Source organism: Thunnus albacares, chromosome 6 (genome assembly GCF_914725855.1).
Source record: "Thunnus albacares chromosome 6, fThuAlb1.1, whole genome shotgun sequence".
Classification (NCBI taxonomy): Eukaryota; Metazoa; Chordata; class Actinopteri; order Scombriformes; family Scombridae; genus Thunnus; species Thunnus albacares.
Window position 1 is genome coordinate 20,615,949 of NC_058111.1, and position 18,553 is coordinate 20,634,501.

At 39.1% G+C, this 18,553-nt stretch overlaps 1 protein-coding gene across 3 annotated transcripts in view; it reads left to right on the top strand.

Annotated features, from left to right (window-relative positions):
- pdgfd (platelet derived growth factor d) overlaps window positions 1–2,928 on the top strand; it is a 62,588-nt gene extending 59,660 nt beyond the window's left edge. For all 3 annotated transcript variants that reach the window (XM_044354994.1, XM_044354995.1, XM_044354996.1), the window contains exon 7: window positions 69–2,928. In XM_044354994.1, the coding sequence (XP_044210929.1) occupies window positions 69–203 (135 nt within the window). In that variant the 3' untranslated portion in view covers window positions 204–2,928. The remainder of the gene's footprint in view (window positions 1–68) is intronic.
- The last annotated feature ends 15,625 nt before the right edge of the window (window positions 2,929–18,553 follow it).

An 18,553-nucleotide genomic window follows, 5' to 3' on the forward strand; every position in this document is an offset into this window, starting at 1 on the left:
CAACAATGCAAGTCTACTTCCCCTCTGAGCCTTTTCATCCTGACTGTCTTCCTCCCTGTCTCCTCTAGGTGCTGAAGTACGCCCCAGAGGTCACTCTGTATCAGCGCCAGCGGAGGCCGCGTGTGCGCTGGGTCATAGATGAGATCTTCCTCACACACCATGAAAAGTGTGAGTGTGCGTGTCCCTCTCAGCCCCCTCGCTGAGACCATGAGACTGGCACATGTACCTGGAACTGTTGGACAAGTTTTCCTTCTATCTATTTTGCAACGGACTTCATATAATACAAGCAACGCAGAAACACATGCAGCAAAGAAGAAAGCATCAATAATTTGACTGATGATCCACAACTCGTATCATGCATAATAACACATGTTCTTGCAAGTAAACCCAATACCTTCCTCTGTACACAGGGCAAACTTGTTAATCCATAACTGCTTCCAGCCAAACACACTTCCCTGCCATATCTTCAAAAAGTTAAAAACAGTGGGGCTTCTCCAGAGGAATTCATATCCAGTTCACTTAAGCTTTTTTTGATTAAATTAGTTTAATGGATGCTAGCTCGATTGAATTGAAATTGAATTTACTCTGTCAATTATGTAAACAGTCTTTTATTTCTTGGTCATGTGTATGCACTGTATTCATATACTTGTGTTTCTGTTTTAATAAGACTGTTTCTAGAAACTTCTTTTGCCAGGAGCATAGTGAGAAGAGTGAGCGTGAGACAGACGGAGGGAGGGAGAGGGGTTGGAGGAAGTGTAAACCAAAATAACACTTTATCTTGATGTGAAATTAGGCGAACCACAACCTTCCAGATCTCAATTGCACACTAACGCACTCGCGCACACATTCGCTCTCATCTTCCACTCCTACCTAAAGACAAAAACTGCAGTTATTTATACTGAATTCTTCGCTGTTCTATTTTCCCATGAAGCCTTCCTTTGTTTTGCACACATTCCTGACTGCAAATATTCACGCTTCCCTTTGTCTGTCCCTCCATCCGTACGCCTCCCGCTCCTTTTCCTTCTCTCTCACTGACTCTGTCTCTTTCTAACACACATACACACAAACATGCACGCACGCACACACACACACACACACACACACAGTCTCTCTCCCATCACTCATTCTCTAACACATCAAAGGAGATGTCAGATCAGGCCGCTGCACTCTGCACAATTTTCTGAGCGTTCCTGGCATTCCAACTGCTAACCGGAATTCTGCTAACACGGATAAAACCGTGATCTTCAGACCCGAAACGAATAACAAAGGAAAGACAGGAGAGACGCTCAGGAAGAGAGACAGAGAGGAAGTTTTTAGGACATGCAGCAGACAAAAAAGGGACAATTGTAGATTACCAGTGCTCCTGGATGAGAGCTGAGAGAGGAGCCACTTTCAAGATACAGCACGTTAAATGATTGCTGCTCCTTCAGCCTGTTTCAATCAGCATGTTCATGTTTGCAATTTGCCTGGATTTTGTCAAGCAGTGTTTTTCATGCTCATGAAGATGCTCATATGTATCACAGTCTGACCCACTGCTCTGCAAGTCTGTAGCAGCGCCACAGTGAAAAAGAGATCTGTGGGAATTAGAGCAATGTTCTTGGTCTCAGCTGAAAATACAACTGATACTTAAGTCTGTGTGTGTGTGTGTGTGTATGTGTGTGTGAGTGCCAGTATGGCTGTAACAGCTCAGGAAGAGGTCCTTTTGTTTAAGGGGTGGAGGGTTACTGACAGTCTGTGAGAGCTGGCAGCAGATACAAGCATGTGAACGGTCGGCATGTGACTGTGCGTGCGACTGTGTGCATGTACAGTACAGTGTGTGTCTGTGTGTGTAGGTAGGTAGACTATCAAAGCAACAAAGAGAGAGCCCAAACTAACTGCTTATCATTTCCATACACATGACCCAGCTGTGAGAAATAAAAAGACGCCATCATCATCACCTCCCATGTGTCCAACCATCACACGCTCGGTTACAGGCTGGATTTACACAGAGAAAATGGGATTTTACACACTACTTTTGTTCTAAAGACAGACAATGAGAATAACTGGACACTGAGACAATTCCTCGGTCACAGTGAAACAGCTGTGTGCTGCTTTCATGTGCATGTGTGTACTGTAAGTCACGGGTGTTATTTTTCAGGTGTGGGATGCAAAACAATATTCTGACAGTGTGTCGGGTTGCGTCGTTGTCGCATTCCATGTAATTTATCCCAGACACCCTCCACATATACAGATAGTCATTTCTGGCCATGGTCCATCTAAAAAAGCAGCCTGACTTAGCTTTCGGTTTCTGTTTTCTTGTGAGGTTGGCTTTCATTTCTCTCTGCTGCATTTTTAAAACACACCGATAAACAAAAAGCCCATACGAAGCCGGTGATTCATTCAAATTTCACAGAAGATGGTTGGCTGGCAAATTATATTTCCAGTAGCTAACAAGCCAGATGGTAATGTGTCATTTTCCAAGATGAGGTTTCTGCAAAATGTATAGTTAGTGTACCAACGACTGCTTTAGAGCTTTCATATCAAATCTGCTGCCAACAGGAGATATACTGCAAACGTATGTGATGAATGTGTGTGTGTGTCGGTGTGTGTTTGCATGCATCCTGTGTCTGCCAGCTTGACAGCGCTATCATCAGCACATTTCATTGTTGCGTGCTCCAAAGTGACATTCCTCTTTTTCCTTGCAACTGGTTTGTTTTTCTCTTTACAGTAGAACCACATGTATTTAAAGCTGCTCGTGTAATTCTTTGGATGTCTTCAGTTTATTCACGTCAACTACAAACATCAAAACCACACATCAGACCCAGCTTAGAGAACATTTCAGATCATCATTCTTTCAATCACTTAACTTTGAGTTTCAGTTTTCCCTCTGAGGATTTAAACTGTTGTACTATCATATTCTCAATGCAATAAAAGTTGTTGATGTTAGTTTGAGCGACAAAAAAAAGTCAACCTGCTTTTGCTGTATTCAGAAAAATATTCATGACAAATCTGTATGCTTTACTTAAATAATTTATTGTCTTTCTCTGTTGTTTTATTAAAAATATCAGCTGGTTGGTTTTGATAAATAAAGTATTTCTACAGTAGCATTACTGCCTCCAGTGCTTTGATTTTTTTCTCTCTTTTTGATCAAAAAAAACGCTTTCATCAGATATTCGACTGCAGTGTTTTTATATGATATGGAACAATGGCTTGTTTGATCACTTGTGGAATGTAATAGAAAAGGAGTTATTTTTTTACGGGGAAGAAAACCTGAAAAAGAGGTGTGGGGAGTAAAGTAAGAGAGTGGACTAAATACACACAACCACAGAGAGATTGGAAGAAAAAGGAGAGACAGAGAGTGAAAAAGACACTGAGGGTGTCGCGCTGCTCTGCTGCTCTGAGATATATTCTTGCACCCAACATAGAGAGCACACAGGTCACCATGGAAACCACAGATTGTACTTTTAAGACCAATGTATCAGTAGTAAGGTCAGGAAAGGTCATATAATTGCACTAGTCAAAAGTCTAACAATTATAGTATAGTCCACAATCACTGCACTCTACCTCCAGTTTGCAGCAGCACCTTAACTCTGATCCTGTGAGTCAGCAACAGCCAAGCCAGATGGGAATAAGGTGGTCTCATACTTCTTTATTTTTTGATTTCATTACTCAGTCTGGCATCGTGGGAGAGGGAGGACGTTGCTAGGAGCAGTTATAAAATAAATAAAATATATACAGTATGTACTGCATGTTTCGCTTAATGTTAGTTCACTGTGATGTGTGTGATGTGTGATCACTGTGCAGAAAGATGTTTGTGCAGAGTTTGACACTAGAAGGCTGTTCTAACATTGATCAGCTTACAGTGTAAATTGTGCACATTAAGTTAAAGGCACGTACCTATGAGCATGATTTGTGGCCAAGCGGCAACTACAACATCCTGAGGCTGAAACCAATATGGAAGTACCTGAAAGTGCAATGCCACTGACGGCCGCTAGATGCCAGTTCCACTTGCCTCCCGTTCAAAAAGCGTCAACTTCTCTTTAAAAGTAATAAGTCAAACTTTTTTTCATTATGGACTCAATCACTAAATACTGGCCCTCTAATCAGTGTGCTGGTGGAGATTTTGGAAATAATTGATCCATTTAAAAGATTTGAAGACTTATAGCAGACTTTGATGACTGCAGTGTGATTGGTTGACAGCTGAAATCGACATTTCACTCACCTGCTTCCCGGCTCCAGGACTCACACTGAATCAGACTATTGTCGCTATGTTTCAGTAAGTTTAATGTTACTTGATTATGATACCTGCCCTGTTAGTACAATTTAGCTAAAGTAGTTAACGTTAGCTCAAGCGTGCACTGCTCAGTGTTCCCAGTAAGCTTGCATTCGCTCTGGTACAAAGTAGTTGGCAACATGAAGTGGAAGTGGCAGTGGAAACATGAAGCCTCCAGTGCTCATACACTAAGAATGGATGTGTAGATTCTGGATTTTCCAATGAGGGAGAAGTAGATGTCATTTTAAGGACTTTAACAAGGTAATTTTGTTTTGTGGAAAAAACATTTTAGACACAAATTGTTGTGTAATATATGGGAGATATAACGTGAAAGCAGAGGAGACACACGGATTAAAAGATGATGATGACGATTACAATGTACAGAAAAGGGGTCAGTGTTTCAAGTGAAAATATTACTACCCATTCCTTTTCATTAAAGTCCTTTTCTATCTCTCAAGGCTGTTTCCTGTACCAATGGTTGCCATGGCAACCCTTCCTGTACTGTTATCATTACATAGCAGTCTCCCCCGTACAGCCTGTATACAGACTTCCAACAAGCACCGACCACCCAGTCATCTGTCTATCCATCCATCTGTCTGTCCTTTCATCCGTCAGTCCATCAATGACTAGTTTGACAGTTATTCTATGAGAAAGAGAAGTAGCCTTCTGTCAGTCCCCATGGAGATGAAAAAGATTGAATAAGAAACATACAGCAAGATAAACAAGAGTGAGCAGAATAAGATTAAGGTAAAAAAAAAAAAAAAGTGAGGTAAATAGGGAGAGACTATTAGGAAAGGCAGATCAATCAGAAGAGAGAGAGGGAGAAGGTCAAAGAAAATGGGGGGCATGCTATTTGTTTGAACCTATCATTCCTACAAGGCTGCTTTTGTGTCTGTCAGCAGCTTCTTATCTTTTCCTTGCGGGCAAACACACACACAAACACACATACACAAAATGTCAACTCTCTTTGTCTTACAGATTAGGCTGCCCTCGGGCTGTGTTTTTTTCTTCTTAAACATGCATAAAACTAAATAACACTATAGGGTAGTACCATGAATAAGGCTCCCACATTCTTGACCTGATTATGTGTATTTCTAACTGTAGTTAAACCATCCATCCAGCTTCTATTATTCCCTTCTCATTGACTTATCCTTCTTTCTGTCATCCTCTCTGTCCCATGATGCTTTCTTTGTCTTTCTTATCAGGACAAATCACCACCCTGTTGTTATACGGGGAACCAGGAAATGAAACCATAAAAGATGGAGGGAAACATCTGAGGACCTTTATTCAAACCTCTGTCTTGATATCCCCCCCACCACCGTCTTATATTTTTTATATGCCATTTGTCATTTCCCCACATTTTCCTTTCTCTGATGGTGTTACTTTAAGTGCATATCTGAAAGCAGTGTTAAAGGGAATGTCAATTTTCAATCTCACTGTCATGTATTAGTCATACGGATGGCTGCTAACATACATAATACCTTCCAGCACTCACTGTGCTGTCTTTCAAACCATTTCCATATATTCTTTTTTGGCCAGTAGTTAGAGGTGGGGCTTTCCACTTTACTCTGGGGAGACCAGCTGCAGATTCAGACTGCACATACCATTTCTTTGGAATTGTTGAGCTTTTGAATAATGCAACCTGTTAATCCAACTCATGCGCAAAATTTTCTGTACTAATTGTCTTATTGCCACCAGATTGTAATCTTTAAATTTTTAAAATGCACTATTTAATATTTATATATTAACCATGGATCATGGAAGGACCATGTCACTCAGTTCAGCAGTGTGGCTCATTGATCTGTTTTCAATAGTTTTTGGACAACAATGGAGGTGTACAGCAGAGATGAATAACACATGTCAAGCTTTGGATAACACAATATGTGTGTATCCCCCACACCCCATCACCCCACCACCATTATCACTCACTGAATATAGTGTGCAGCTTACTGTTTACAGTGAATCTGTGCTATGGCATTGTCAAGATATCAAAATGCTACAGAGATATTAGAGCCAGCGGTAAATTATCAAAGAGCTGCACAGATCAGAAAGCGGTTGCACCACAGAGATAAGTTACAACATAACTCTAAGTAACAACTAAATACACACATGCCCCTAGGGTTGGTGTAAATCATAAAATATCACAGTACCCACTAATGGTAAAACAGCAGTTTTTCTGCCACACAGCATCATCTTTTCATATATGATTACTTTCTCGCCTGAAAAAATATCAAACCTTAATAAGGTGACATAATAACAGTCATACAGCGATAATTTCAACAGCTTTCAGCCTGGCTCCACCATTACTGCCAGTAGTTCTGGGCAGCACTACTTCTTCTTCCTCTCATGTTGGACTGAAGGCAGACTGGACACTTGAGTGACTCACTATCACCCCTCAGGTACAAAGTGGTATTACGAGACAGTGCGGGCTGGACAGGCCCAGAGCTAGCTGGTTAGCATGCTAACTTCAGTAGATATCTCTGCAATACAGTTCATATAGGTCTAAACTGTTATCTTTTTACATTCTGTTGATAATTTTAGTTAATTTTTGAATGGTTTAAACTAAAGTTCTGGCCAAATCTTACACATTGAACCTTTAAGTAGTCTTAAATCTGCATTTGGCATTTGCACAATATCATCTTGATGCTAATCTTTCTGCTATTGTGCTCACCAGTTGATGATCCATGTAGAAGACATGGAAATAAACAGACAGAAAAAAAACTAAAAACAGACTGTTATTCAGGTCTAACTTAACCTGGTTTACTCTGACCATACCCTTCATTTACTGTACCCTATTAAAACTGCAAGGGAAGGGAGAACATTATCCTGCTACAGCTACATTTAGTATAGAGGAGTAAATGGAAATGCTTTGAAATCAGGGCAAAATGACCCTTTAACCCTGTTAAGCTCATCAATAACAGAATTTAGATGAAGCTCAGAAAAAGGATTGCTCAAGAGAAATCTTTTCTTTGAGTTCTTCTACAGTCTCCACAGTTGTTTTAGGTGTAATATCTATCATGTGATATATCAAATTGTTGAAATTTTGTGCTCATATGTTGCACTTGGCCACCATCAGCATGTTGTCGTCTATCAAAAGTTAGAGTTAGAGGAAATCTGGCAAGAGTAAAAAGTTCAATGCAAAACATGATCTAATTTAGGGTGGAAGCTCATCACAGTTAATCAGCCTGGACAACGTTTGGGATGGAGAGGGATGGATGAATTGACTAGAAGACAAGAAGGCAGAATGGGAAGGAGGTTTTACTTGACAGAGGAAGACAGCACTGGATGTGAAGAGTTGGGGGAGAAGAACGAAGGGAATTGAGAGAAGCAAACACAAACCGACAGAAAAATGCCTAAAAACAGAGAATGAGGGTTTCAGAGAGACGGACAGAGAAAGAGACAAATAGACAGATGATGAGGAGGTGGAGGAGAGCTGATGAAGTCATTGAGGCGTGTAGAAAAGAATGGTGAGAATATGACCCATAACTGAGACACGATGTAGCGAGACAGCGCTGCCCTACATCATACACACTGAGCTGACATGCAGCAGAAATGAACGGGAGGAGCACTGTCAATCTGTCCTCTCTTTTAAAAAAGGCCTTGTCCCTTTTTTCTCTGGCCAATTTCTACAGACGAATAAAAACATGCCTCACCATGACAGTTTATTGTTGCATCCAATTTAGCAATCATACAGTAATTTTAGGATAATTACTTTTTTGCTGTGGCGCTCAAAACACCACAGATCTTCTCATCTCTGAGGACAAGAGGTGTGTGGAGTTTGTCTAGAAATGTGTGGGTGAAGATTTGACTTTTACTTTGCATCCTTTTAATGTCACTTCTGTCTTTTTTTTCTACTTTTGATTGATTCTTCTCCACTCTAAACTTGCTCGTGCACACATAAACATAAGCAGTCACCCATCCACAATAAACACACACACCCACCGTCACTTCCCTGTCCTTCCTGACCTCCAGTCCCATCCTTCCTCCTTGTCCCTGGCTCCCATCTTCCCCCTCTTTCACACTACATTATAGAACAGCTTTCATTTAGGTATGAATATTAGATATTTCTTTTGAATAATGGAAAAAGACCGTATGTGAGGAATCTGCAGACATAAGAAGAAAAAGGACAGTCGTACTTGTGGGTCTTCACTTGCACATTTAAAATAGTCCAATAAAAATGACATTCTCAGATCCAAACTGTTCCATTAAATAAATGATTAACTTAAAGTGCAAGGCAAGAAGTGATGTCTGTGTGCCGGTGTATGTATGCACAATTTTGTGTCTTTCTGTTCACTGTGTGTTGCTGCTAAGGTTGGAAAGAGGAAGCCTCTCCAGATTACGTTTCTGGGAACAAAATATGTCAACTAGCATACAATTTCTTGTGATATACTGCAGAGACAGGCTACTGTTTATACCGACTGACAACATATTACAACTGTTGTATAAAGACAAGAACATTTTTCCTGAATGGGATGTTTTATTTTTATTTGTGTGCAGCTTCATGTTATGGCCCTGAGATGTATGAAACACCATCTACAACTTGTGAAAGTTTCACACATGGTTTCTAAAAGACTGGAGACAAATGGATATAGAGATCAGATTTTTTTCTTCTGAGTTCCTTAAAAGTCAGATTTGGGAAATTACAATTATAGCAGTGCCATATTGGAAGAGAACAGGGCAAAGGGATCACAGAGAGAAAGAAAGAGGGAGAGGGGTGCAGGAAGAAACAAATAACACAAGCCCCAAGGTGCTGGAGTCAGTATAATTTGATGTAAGTGATTCACTGCTGTGTGTGTGTGTGTGTGAGTGTGTATGTGTAGGTGTTTGTTGTAGAAGAGTTCATTCTGGCAGTACGGGAACCTCATGGCGCACTTTATTCTTACAGACTATTCAATTACCTGAATTACCTGGCGCACAAGCTTAAAGAGCTTACCTACAGTACAATACATGCACACACACACACACACACACACACTCCTGTAACAAACAAAGCATGCATAAATAAACACCTAAAACTACATACTCACATACAACACACCAAACCCTGCAAACACAAAGCTGCAAACATCAACAAGACAGAATAAAACACAGATTTGATTCCCATTTAAATGAGATTAAGAGCTTTACCTCCAAAGTGACATATTCTAATCGGGTTTACCTCTGTGATGTTCTCTAGCGCGCGCACACACACACACACACACACACACACACATACACACACACACACATAATTGGATGGCACTTTAGTGGATGCTGGGTCACAGCTATGAGCAATAATGCTGGCATGATTCCTCTTTGTTGTTTGTTATGGTAACATACCCATACTGAAATGAAGTCTAAAGGATAGGTTCACAATTTTTTCAAGTCTGGCTTAAAACAATAGTCCAATGTCAATATAAACATTGAAACAGGTTTGCTTGCTGTAATCATTCCTCTTCGTACTGACCATTAGAAGTCCTCGTTTTGAGAAAAAAAAAGCTGCAGTGGAATGATCGTAACAAAAAGAATTTGGCCCTAAAAAGACTGTAACTGAGAGATATTGAATACATTTGACTAATTTGGACGGCTGAAGCTTCATATTAGCTTCAAATAATGTTTGTTTGGGCACCTGACTGTTGTTTTAGGACAGACTTGAAAAATTGTGAGCTTATCCTTTAAATCATTCAGGAAAATAATCGTAACTACCTTCCTTTTAGCCACACTTGCCTCTCTTATCAACATAACTATCTCAGTCTCTCCAAAAACAATATATTGCTAAACTTAAAATGCTTTTATCATCTGCTTCTTCCCTCCTTCTTATCCCACATTTGTAGATAAAACAACTATTGTGCCATGTGACCTTTGCAGAAACCTTACCATACGATTCTAATATATATATATATATATATATATATATATACATATATATATATATATATATATATATATATATATATATATATATATATATATATACAGAATATATATAATGAGGTTTTGTTAATTTTATACATTTTCTCCATTTTGTGGAGACATTCTCATGCCAGTACTTTGGATATCTTGCCAGGTCTTACAGCAAATGTTACCTGCATTCACAGAATGTACTATTTTGCTTACAGCCAAGTTCTGACTGTTTTCAACACTTCCCATTATAACCAGTATTTTCTGATTAACACTGACACTATGACTCCACCTAGCTACAGCCAGCCAAGTATTAGCATGCTAACGTAATGTCAGATGATGCACTTATTCTGATGAATGCAGAGATCTTACAGTATTTTCAATATACTGTCCATATCCTTCCTAAATCTGGGCCAATTTTAGTCTTTTTTTACAAACATAACATAAGCAAGTACAGGCCCAGTGATTACCGATTGCCAATCGAAAAAGGACGACCAAAAATCTTGACAACCCCCCCCCCCCCCCCCCCCACACACACACACACAAATACATGCATAAGATATTGTGCATAGGTATATATATATATATGTGTGTGTGTGTGTGTGGATCAGTGGAGGCTGGTCCAAAGAGGCAGAGGAGGTTGATCCTCCTCTATTTCTTGAGAGGAAAAAGGGAGATCAAAATATAAAATGAACATTTGGTTGAAATAAACAATTACAAATCTCAGAGTTATTTATAAAGTATTTTTTCTCTCCTCTTTGGAAAAAATCCATTACTGAAATTCTGTTTAAAATGCTTCAACAGCGACACTTGCAGGGCGGGAGGAGAAAGAGCAGTGTGTGTGAAGTGGGGGACAGAGGAGGACAGGTGCCTGCTGTCCTCCGCAGGGCGGGATCTCTCACATTGGACTTAATGTATTTCATTTTTTTTCATGCTAATCTGTGATTGGCCATGACACGTAAAATGACGCTCCAAGGGAGGCTGTCCTCCCTTACCAATCAACAACCAGAATGCAATATTGACATCGAGTTGGTCCAATGATAGTTTCCAGATTTCATCTTCAATTCTCTCCACTGTAAGGCAGAGTAGCAGCAGTGGATAGCTCCTTCGGTTAGCCAATGCAACAGCTGGCTTGTTGTAGCAGCCTGAAGGACTCTTTATACATCCATGGAAGGACAGTTAAGGACTGTTGTTAAGCTAACGGGAGAAATGATCTGGACTGGGCAGTGCAGCAGCAGCAGAACACTGCCGGGGAGGCTGGAGAGAGAACCGACCAGAGAAACAACCAGGAGAGTTAGCTTGTTTGTCATTGTTGCTAATGATATCAACTGGTTAAGCAGCAGCCATAAAGTTCTGTTAACTAACATACAAGATAACCAACAGCTACAAATGGACGTTATGACATGAATACTTCATCTCCATGAAAGAAAGAGGAAGACGTCAGATAACATGAGTCAGATACAGCTTCTCTCTCTCTCTGTCTCTTTGGTCGCTAATTTCATCTCTGATGGTTAAATGTCTCTGTGTGGCTGCTGTGTGAATTTATCTCCTTAACAAGAATGCAGCAGAGATCATATAATGTGTTGTGGGTAACGTTAGTTTGCTTGTTGAAGTTACAGTGAGCTGTCTGGACTCACTCATTCATTCGTTTTTAATTGAGTGGTTGTTCAGTCACCTGTTGATGTGTGATTAGGATTAGTGAATGAGTGCAGGAGGTCTGGCTGCTTGCTTCTGACAGTTTCTTTAGTTTGTTTTTAAGCTGAGCCGTATATTGAGTAATAAGCTTAAAGTAACAAGTAAGAATAACAAGTGTTAACTAGTGGTGTAACAGATCGTAGTTGATCCGTGATCCGTACAGATCGCCCCCCCACGGTTCGGCAGGCATATGAACTGCGGATTAATTGCAAAATTTAATGTCTCATTTAAGACAAAGTAAACAAACTGCTCTAAGTACAAGTCACAGGCAGACAGCATGTCACTAACGTGAACAGGGATTTTGAAGAGCAACGATCAAACCAGCATCTAACGGGTCCGATGTGACATTTGAGTTGTTTACCTGCTGTTTAATGTGCTGCAGCTGAGCAGCTATTTAGCATCTAGCTGCTAACTGATGTTAGCGGTGAATGTTTGTTATCATCAAGTTTTGATGATGTGGACAGAGGCTGTTTCATTCACTGTTTAAAAGAGGAAGGTTTCATGCCTCATATTGCAATAACTGAGCATTGAATATTTTATTTATTTTATTTTATTTAATTTAATTTAAACATCTTAAATGTCATTTAAGACCATGGGCAAAAGTTCCTTGCTGTTTCTGGCTGTCAATGTGTTACAGAATAAATGGAAAACAAAGTTTTATTTGTCTCCCCCTTTTTTTTCGCTGATCCTAATAATGATCTGATCCGTGACTCAAATCCGTGATATGATCCGAACCGTGAGTTTTGTGTTCATGTTAACACCCCTAGTGTTAACATGTCAGCTTTGTAGATTATATTTTGTATGTCGTGCATATAGATAAGAATGTATAAGTCATGTATTTGATACATGCATTAATACTTTAATGAATACTTTAATACTTTACTTTCTGATGTGAACCTACACTTTTAGATCTGTGACTGTTTTTAGTGCTCAATCTTTCTTGTATTCAGCACTAATATGAACCTGTATCACATTATAAGCTTTAAAAATAAATAGGAAACATGTGTAAATCATGTGATATGTTGTCTGTTTTTGATGAGAACATAAACTTGTCGTCACAATACAGTACTATAAATTTGAATTTCACTTTGTTGGTAAAATGACACACGCCTTTTCACCACTCAAGCAAATTGTTTTATTGGCATATAAAATTGCCCCCCACCCCTCCGATTTCATCAGGTGGGACAATGACATAGTTTGATGTGGTTTGTTATAAGATTCCATGTTGGTTTTCCTCCTGTCCTCCCCAGATTTTTTAATGTTCATATTACTGTTATTTTGTACTCTCCAAATATTTGGACAAATTGTATTTAGATGCTTTGGCAACATTTTTCCCAAAACTTTCATGCCAATAAAGCCCACTGAATTTTTAAACTTGCATCCATTCATAACATGTTCGACAAACCCCAAAAACTCCGGTAATGATTGTCACAGACAATGTATCAGCACCCAGCAGTCATATAGACTGTTATATCAAAACAGTGATATCATGTTGGTAACTTGGAGAAACATGGAAAGGAAAACATGAAAACCACAGTGGGATTTGATTCCTGGTACTTCTTGCCGTGAGAAACAGTGATAAAATAATAGCCAGCTTTAACCCAGGTTCCATTCATGGCAGCGGTGCATCTGGCTCTGCCTGTGTAACAAACAGAGTTGGCAGTGCTGCAGGTGGGAACATTTCCAATCATGCCTCTGGTCGCTGCACGACTCCCACAGGTTGGTCCAAATGCCTGTTCAGCAGGGATGGGGTGATCTGTGGGAGGCAGCATGAACTTCCCAAGGTGAAACTCCTAACTGTGCATCCAAGCATTGTGTATTGGCAATGAATGTTATCCTGCCTAGTGCGTTTGTTTGGTAATAAATTACAAGCTTGTATCAATAGCTGTTGAATTATTATTTGTTATGCACTATTTTAGGGACTACAGATGGAAATAGCTGTTGAGGTAGCTTTTCTGCATTCACAGTAATGTTTATTAATGTGAACTGCCCCTGTTAAATAAACTAACCCGTCACTGCAGAATGCACACTGTGTACATAACCTTTAGCAGAATAGCTGAATAGGCCCGTTGATGATGGTAACAACATATTTGAACGCTGCTGGGACTGCAGCACAGAACCAGCCAAAGAAGGCTCAGGTATGTCTCAAGTAGCAGATATCTTATTTCACTTAAGTTAACAGTACAGTTCTGCTGTAATGTGTTGCAAATTACCCTCTGAGAAAGTCTAATAAGGGTCTAACATGAAATGTCCTGGCAGCTTCCATAATGTTACTGAGGTCGGATAGTGACATGGCATTAAATGGTCTGATGTCTTAACTGGTATGGGAGAAGAGCGTCGAGGAAGCATGTATTAGGCTATGTAGCCTATTACTACCTACAAACTCCACACAGGACTCCAGAGAACATCCAGTCTACGAGTGACGTGTGAAGTAGCGACAAGATGTGACCCAATGTGGTTTTACTTTAGTTTACGGTACAGTTTTCTTCTAATGAGCAACAAGTGACCCTGCAAGAAAATGAAACTATGTTAAATTAATGCAATATATTGTCCTCTGAACTCTCAGTGTTTTGTCTGACTATTATAAAGGCTATTCCCAATATAATATGGCATTAAATTCATCTAATTACAGCCTGTGTTGTCTAATTAAGCAATGTTGCATTAAATGGGGCATCTAATTACAGCATAATTTGGTAGTAAGTGTAGAATAGTGTCTAACTGTAGCATATTTTGGAACTGATATGGCATTATAGGTATTTGATTTCTAATTAGACTATGATCTTGTAAAATGCTGTTTAATAGTGTATTAGGATCTCCTATTTGGTTTCTAATTATAAAATATAATTTGGTATAATAGTGTCGAAGTATAGTATATTTTGGGTCTAATATGATATTATATGCGATTTCTAATTACAGCATAATTAACGTGTACGGTGTTTAATTAGGGCATAACTGTGTTTGTTTACTGTCTAATAAATAATATTTCTAGTTTTTGTCTAATTTGATACAAAGTATGGCTTATTATGTCTTATTGTGTACCGTTAAATAAAGTGTGAGCAGCTAACCCATATAAATAAATATAGAAAGAAAAAAATCCCCCCCCAAAAATAATTCTACCCATTCACCCACACTTACTAGACACTAAGTAATCTCCTCTCCTTCTTCTCCCTACATATCACACTGTAACTCCCCAAATCTGCCCACTACTTACATGTAACTCTACTACATGCTACTCTGATCACTCTCGTTTCTTGCTTAACCCCTCGCTCTCATCCTTTCCACAGTACAACCCCTAGCAACCAAAAGAAAAACACACTTGATTTCACGTATTGCCCATGTCTCTCCAGAAAAAAAAAACAAAAGCTCAGCATAACAAAAAAAGACACACTCGCACACACTCGACCTGCCCACCTCTCAAGATAGATTGAGGGTACAAAGTGAATCCAAAAACAACATGAAAGAAGGAAATAACAGCTTCTGGAAAACAACATCACAGGGTATCACATTTCACCCAGCTCCGAGCAGGAAGCCTGTGTGTGGTGTGTGTTGTTGGTCTGTCAATTATAAATTATTTTGTGTGTGCACATGTGAGAGGCCCGTCTGGGAGATTTAGGGTTGGTCAAAGCAAAAAAAGGTACAAAAAACAGGAAACACGTGGTAGTAGAGGCCACAAAGTTCACCTTAGACACAAACACACACACAGCTACTATAATAAATGTTTTCTGGGGATGTTTCAGTTGTTGTGTTCCTTATCACACTACTGGAATCCAGATGCTGTCAGACGCCTCACTGGAACAGACTGTGTATTTACTTTGTGTCGATATGTTAACGTCACTGAAAGTTTCACAGTAGTTACAGTATCTCCTATCAGATCACAGCACAGACAAGTTAAAAATGAGAAATCATTTCATTTCATTTAAACATCAAAATATATGAAGATGTCCCATCAGCAGTAACAGGCACACTGATAACCAGAATAATAGCAAACTATATCAGTTCTTGTTTAAAACAACTAAATGTAATATAAAGTCTATACAGACAGTAAATCACATGAAATTAGAGGTAGAATGATGGGAGACAACAGAGTCAGAACTTAAGAAAATCATTCCAGTAAATTCCTGAAGACAGGACATTTTGAAGTGCTAACTAGTGTTAAAAAACAAAAACATTTTCAAAACAAATTCAGCAGATCAAATGTCTTTAGGTGCATCCTTCACAACAAGTAAAGACTGCAGTTACCATGTGTGGGCAGGCATATCCTGTGTGATTATATTTCTGATTGTTAAATGGTTTCTAGGCCAAATGATGACTCATCTTGAAGTGCTTCTAAATGCTAATTGCAAATGACATTGCTGACTAAGTTCATGTGACAACATATGACGGGAAGCGAATGAGGCTGAGCAACTGTTAACAAACAAAGTTTGTTTTGCTCGCCAACAGTAGTACATTGCTGTGATCAAAGCAAAGAGGGGCACCTCTTCTTTGGTCATAAACCTACCAGTTTGTCTGTCAGGACATGCTGAATTTCAACTTTGATTAGATTTTACTGCTGATGTAAATTAACATGAGTAAATGTCTGACACTGGCAATTAAAATAAATATTACAGCACTCAGATTTCAGATAATCAGACCATCAATCATAAGTGAATCACATGTACAATAAATCTCTACTTAAAAGACCAGTTGCATCTTAATACTAAAATATTTCACTCAATAGGAAATCAGTGTCCCTGTATGGTGAGACATGTGATGATGAGGAACTGAGAAATACAGTTTTCAGATGCAGCAGTGAATCCAAAGGCCTCTGCTCACTGCATTCAAGCACTCTGTGACTCATAAGACCTACCTGGTATGACACTTACTGTATGAAAGCTCTAAGCAACTAAATAAACAACAAATAAAAACTCACAAACAAGACCACAGCTGGGGAGGGACGTCTGTGGTCTATGCATGCACACACACACACATACACACTTCATCTTTGGCTTCCCTATAAAACCTTAGCATTCCGAGGTTATTTCCCTGAATTGCTCGATAAACACACAGTCACTTACAGTATGTTACGGGAATGTTAACCACACTCCAGACCCTGTTTAACTTTAAAATACCACTGAATTTTAACAGCTGCTATTTGAGAAAAAAAAATTGAACTCTCCTGTAAAGGTGCAATAATAATGGTAGTATAAAATTTTCAATAAAATGTAATTATAAAATGTTGCAGAATGTTTCATACCTGCTGACAGGGCTGTTATCTTATGACCAATAACAATATAAAATACGTGCAAGTATAGCAAAGGAGATTCATTATGACTCTGTAGTAAAATATACTGGATGTAGTAAAATTCTAAATTTCTCTGTTATTTGATCTCTGCTGTATTGAGCGAAAACTCAAATTACCTTTATCTTGTAATAGACCTGCCAGATGTGAGTGTGTGTGTGTGCGTGTGTGTGTTTGCATAATGGTGATGTTAGTCTGTCACACTGGCCAAGCAAGGTTACCAGACAAGAAATAAGCATAAATTAACCCTTTCATGACATTTTGCATCCATATATATCTTATCAATCATTAATAAATGAGTAATTAATCATTAATGTTTCAGAGAACAGACAGAGGTCTGACACTATTCGTTTATAGAGAAAATACATTCACAATCACACTATATTATGATCTTGTTATCTAAAACAGGAGAACAAACAGCCATAATTATTTCTATGAATAGTAGGTTTATTCATATTCAAACCATTAAGATCAATCAACACTGTCTGCAAACCACATGCCCTCCTTTTCTGTCAATTCTACACAATCAACTCTGCATTGAGTGTATTAGTCCTAAAACAAAACAACAAACTGGTTTGCAACTTTCAAACTAACAAAACTGGAAAAAAAAACCCATTACCTTTAGAGTCCTTTTTTGTCGTGCAGAAGTCGCATCTCCCTCTCGTTTGTCCCCTTGTGGCAACTGACTGTGGGACTGCAGACTGATCAGGGCAAGATTTGAACTACTATACTACTGTGGCTGGCATGTGGGGAAGGTAGCGTCGCCTTTGCATGAGAGAAGTCGTAAGGCCCTTTCCTCCATTTTCTCGATGTTGTCCTCCTCTTCTAACACTTTCTCTTCCACTCAATAACAGATCCACTAAATCACTCCTTCCACTGAATCAAATCAGTACTCAGGTACTTTTTATAGACCCATGAAAGCCGCCCTCCACTACAGATAGAACTATGTTGGGCAACCTTTATGTTGGTTGCCTGGGAATTGATGGATTTGATGTGTTACTTTGTATAGGCTTGTTTACAGGTTCAGATGCCCACCTAGGTGAGAACCCTGGCAAATGTAGTAATATGTTGGGAACACAGACAGTTCTCGTGACAGTGTCATGGTCTCTCTTGAGCTCTTTCCCCATGGTCCCAATGACAGAAATACACAGACATGGCAATCTATAGTTTCACTGTTTTAAGATTCTTTACCTTAATTTGACACCCTCAAGTGACTTTGAAAACACCCTCTATGTACAAAAAATTATACCAGCTGCAGAAAATAAATAATTTTTTAAATATTTCCATTTTTGTATATTCTGGACCACTTTACAAGTCATCAAAATTTCAGGCTTCAAGAAAATTTGACCCGAACAGTATGTAAGGTTTAAGTTTTGTGTAAGTTACGCTTACCGGTCAAGAGAGGATATTTTCATCCTGTTTAATACAATAGCTGTTGTACAAGTGCA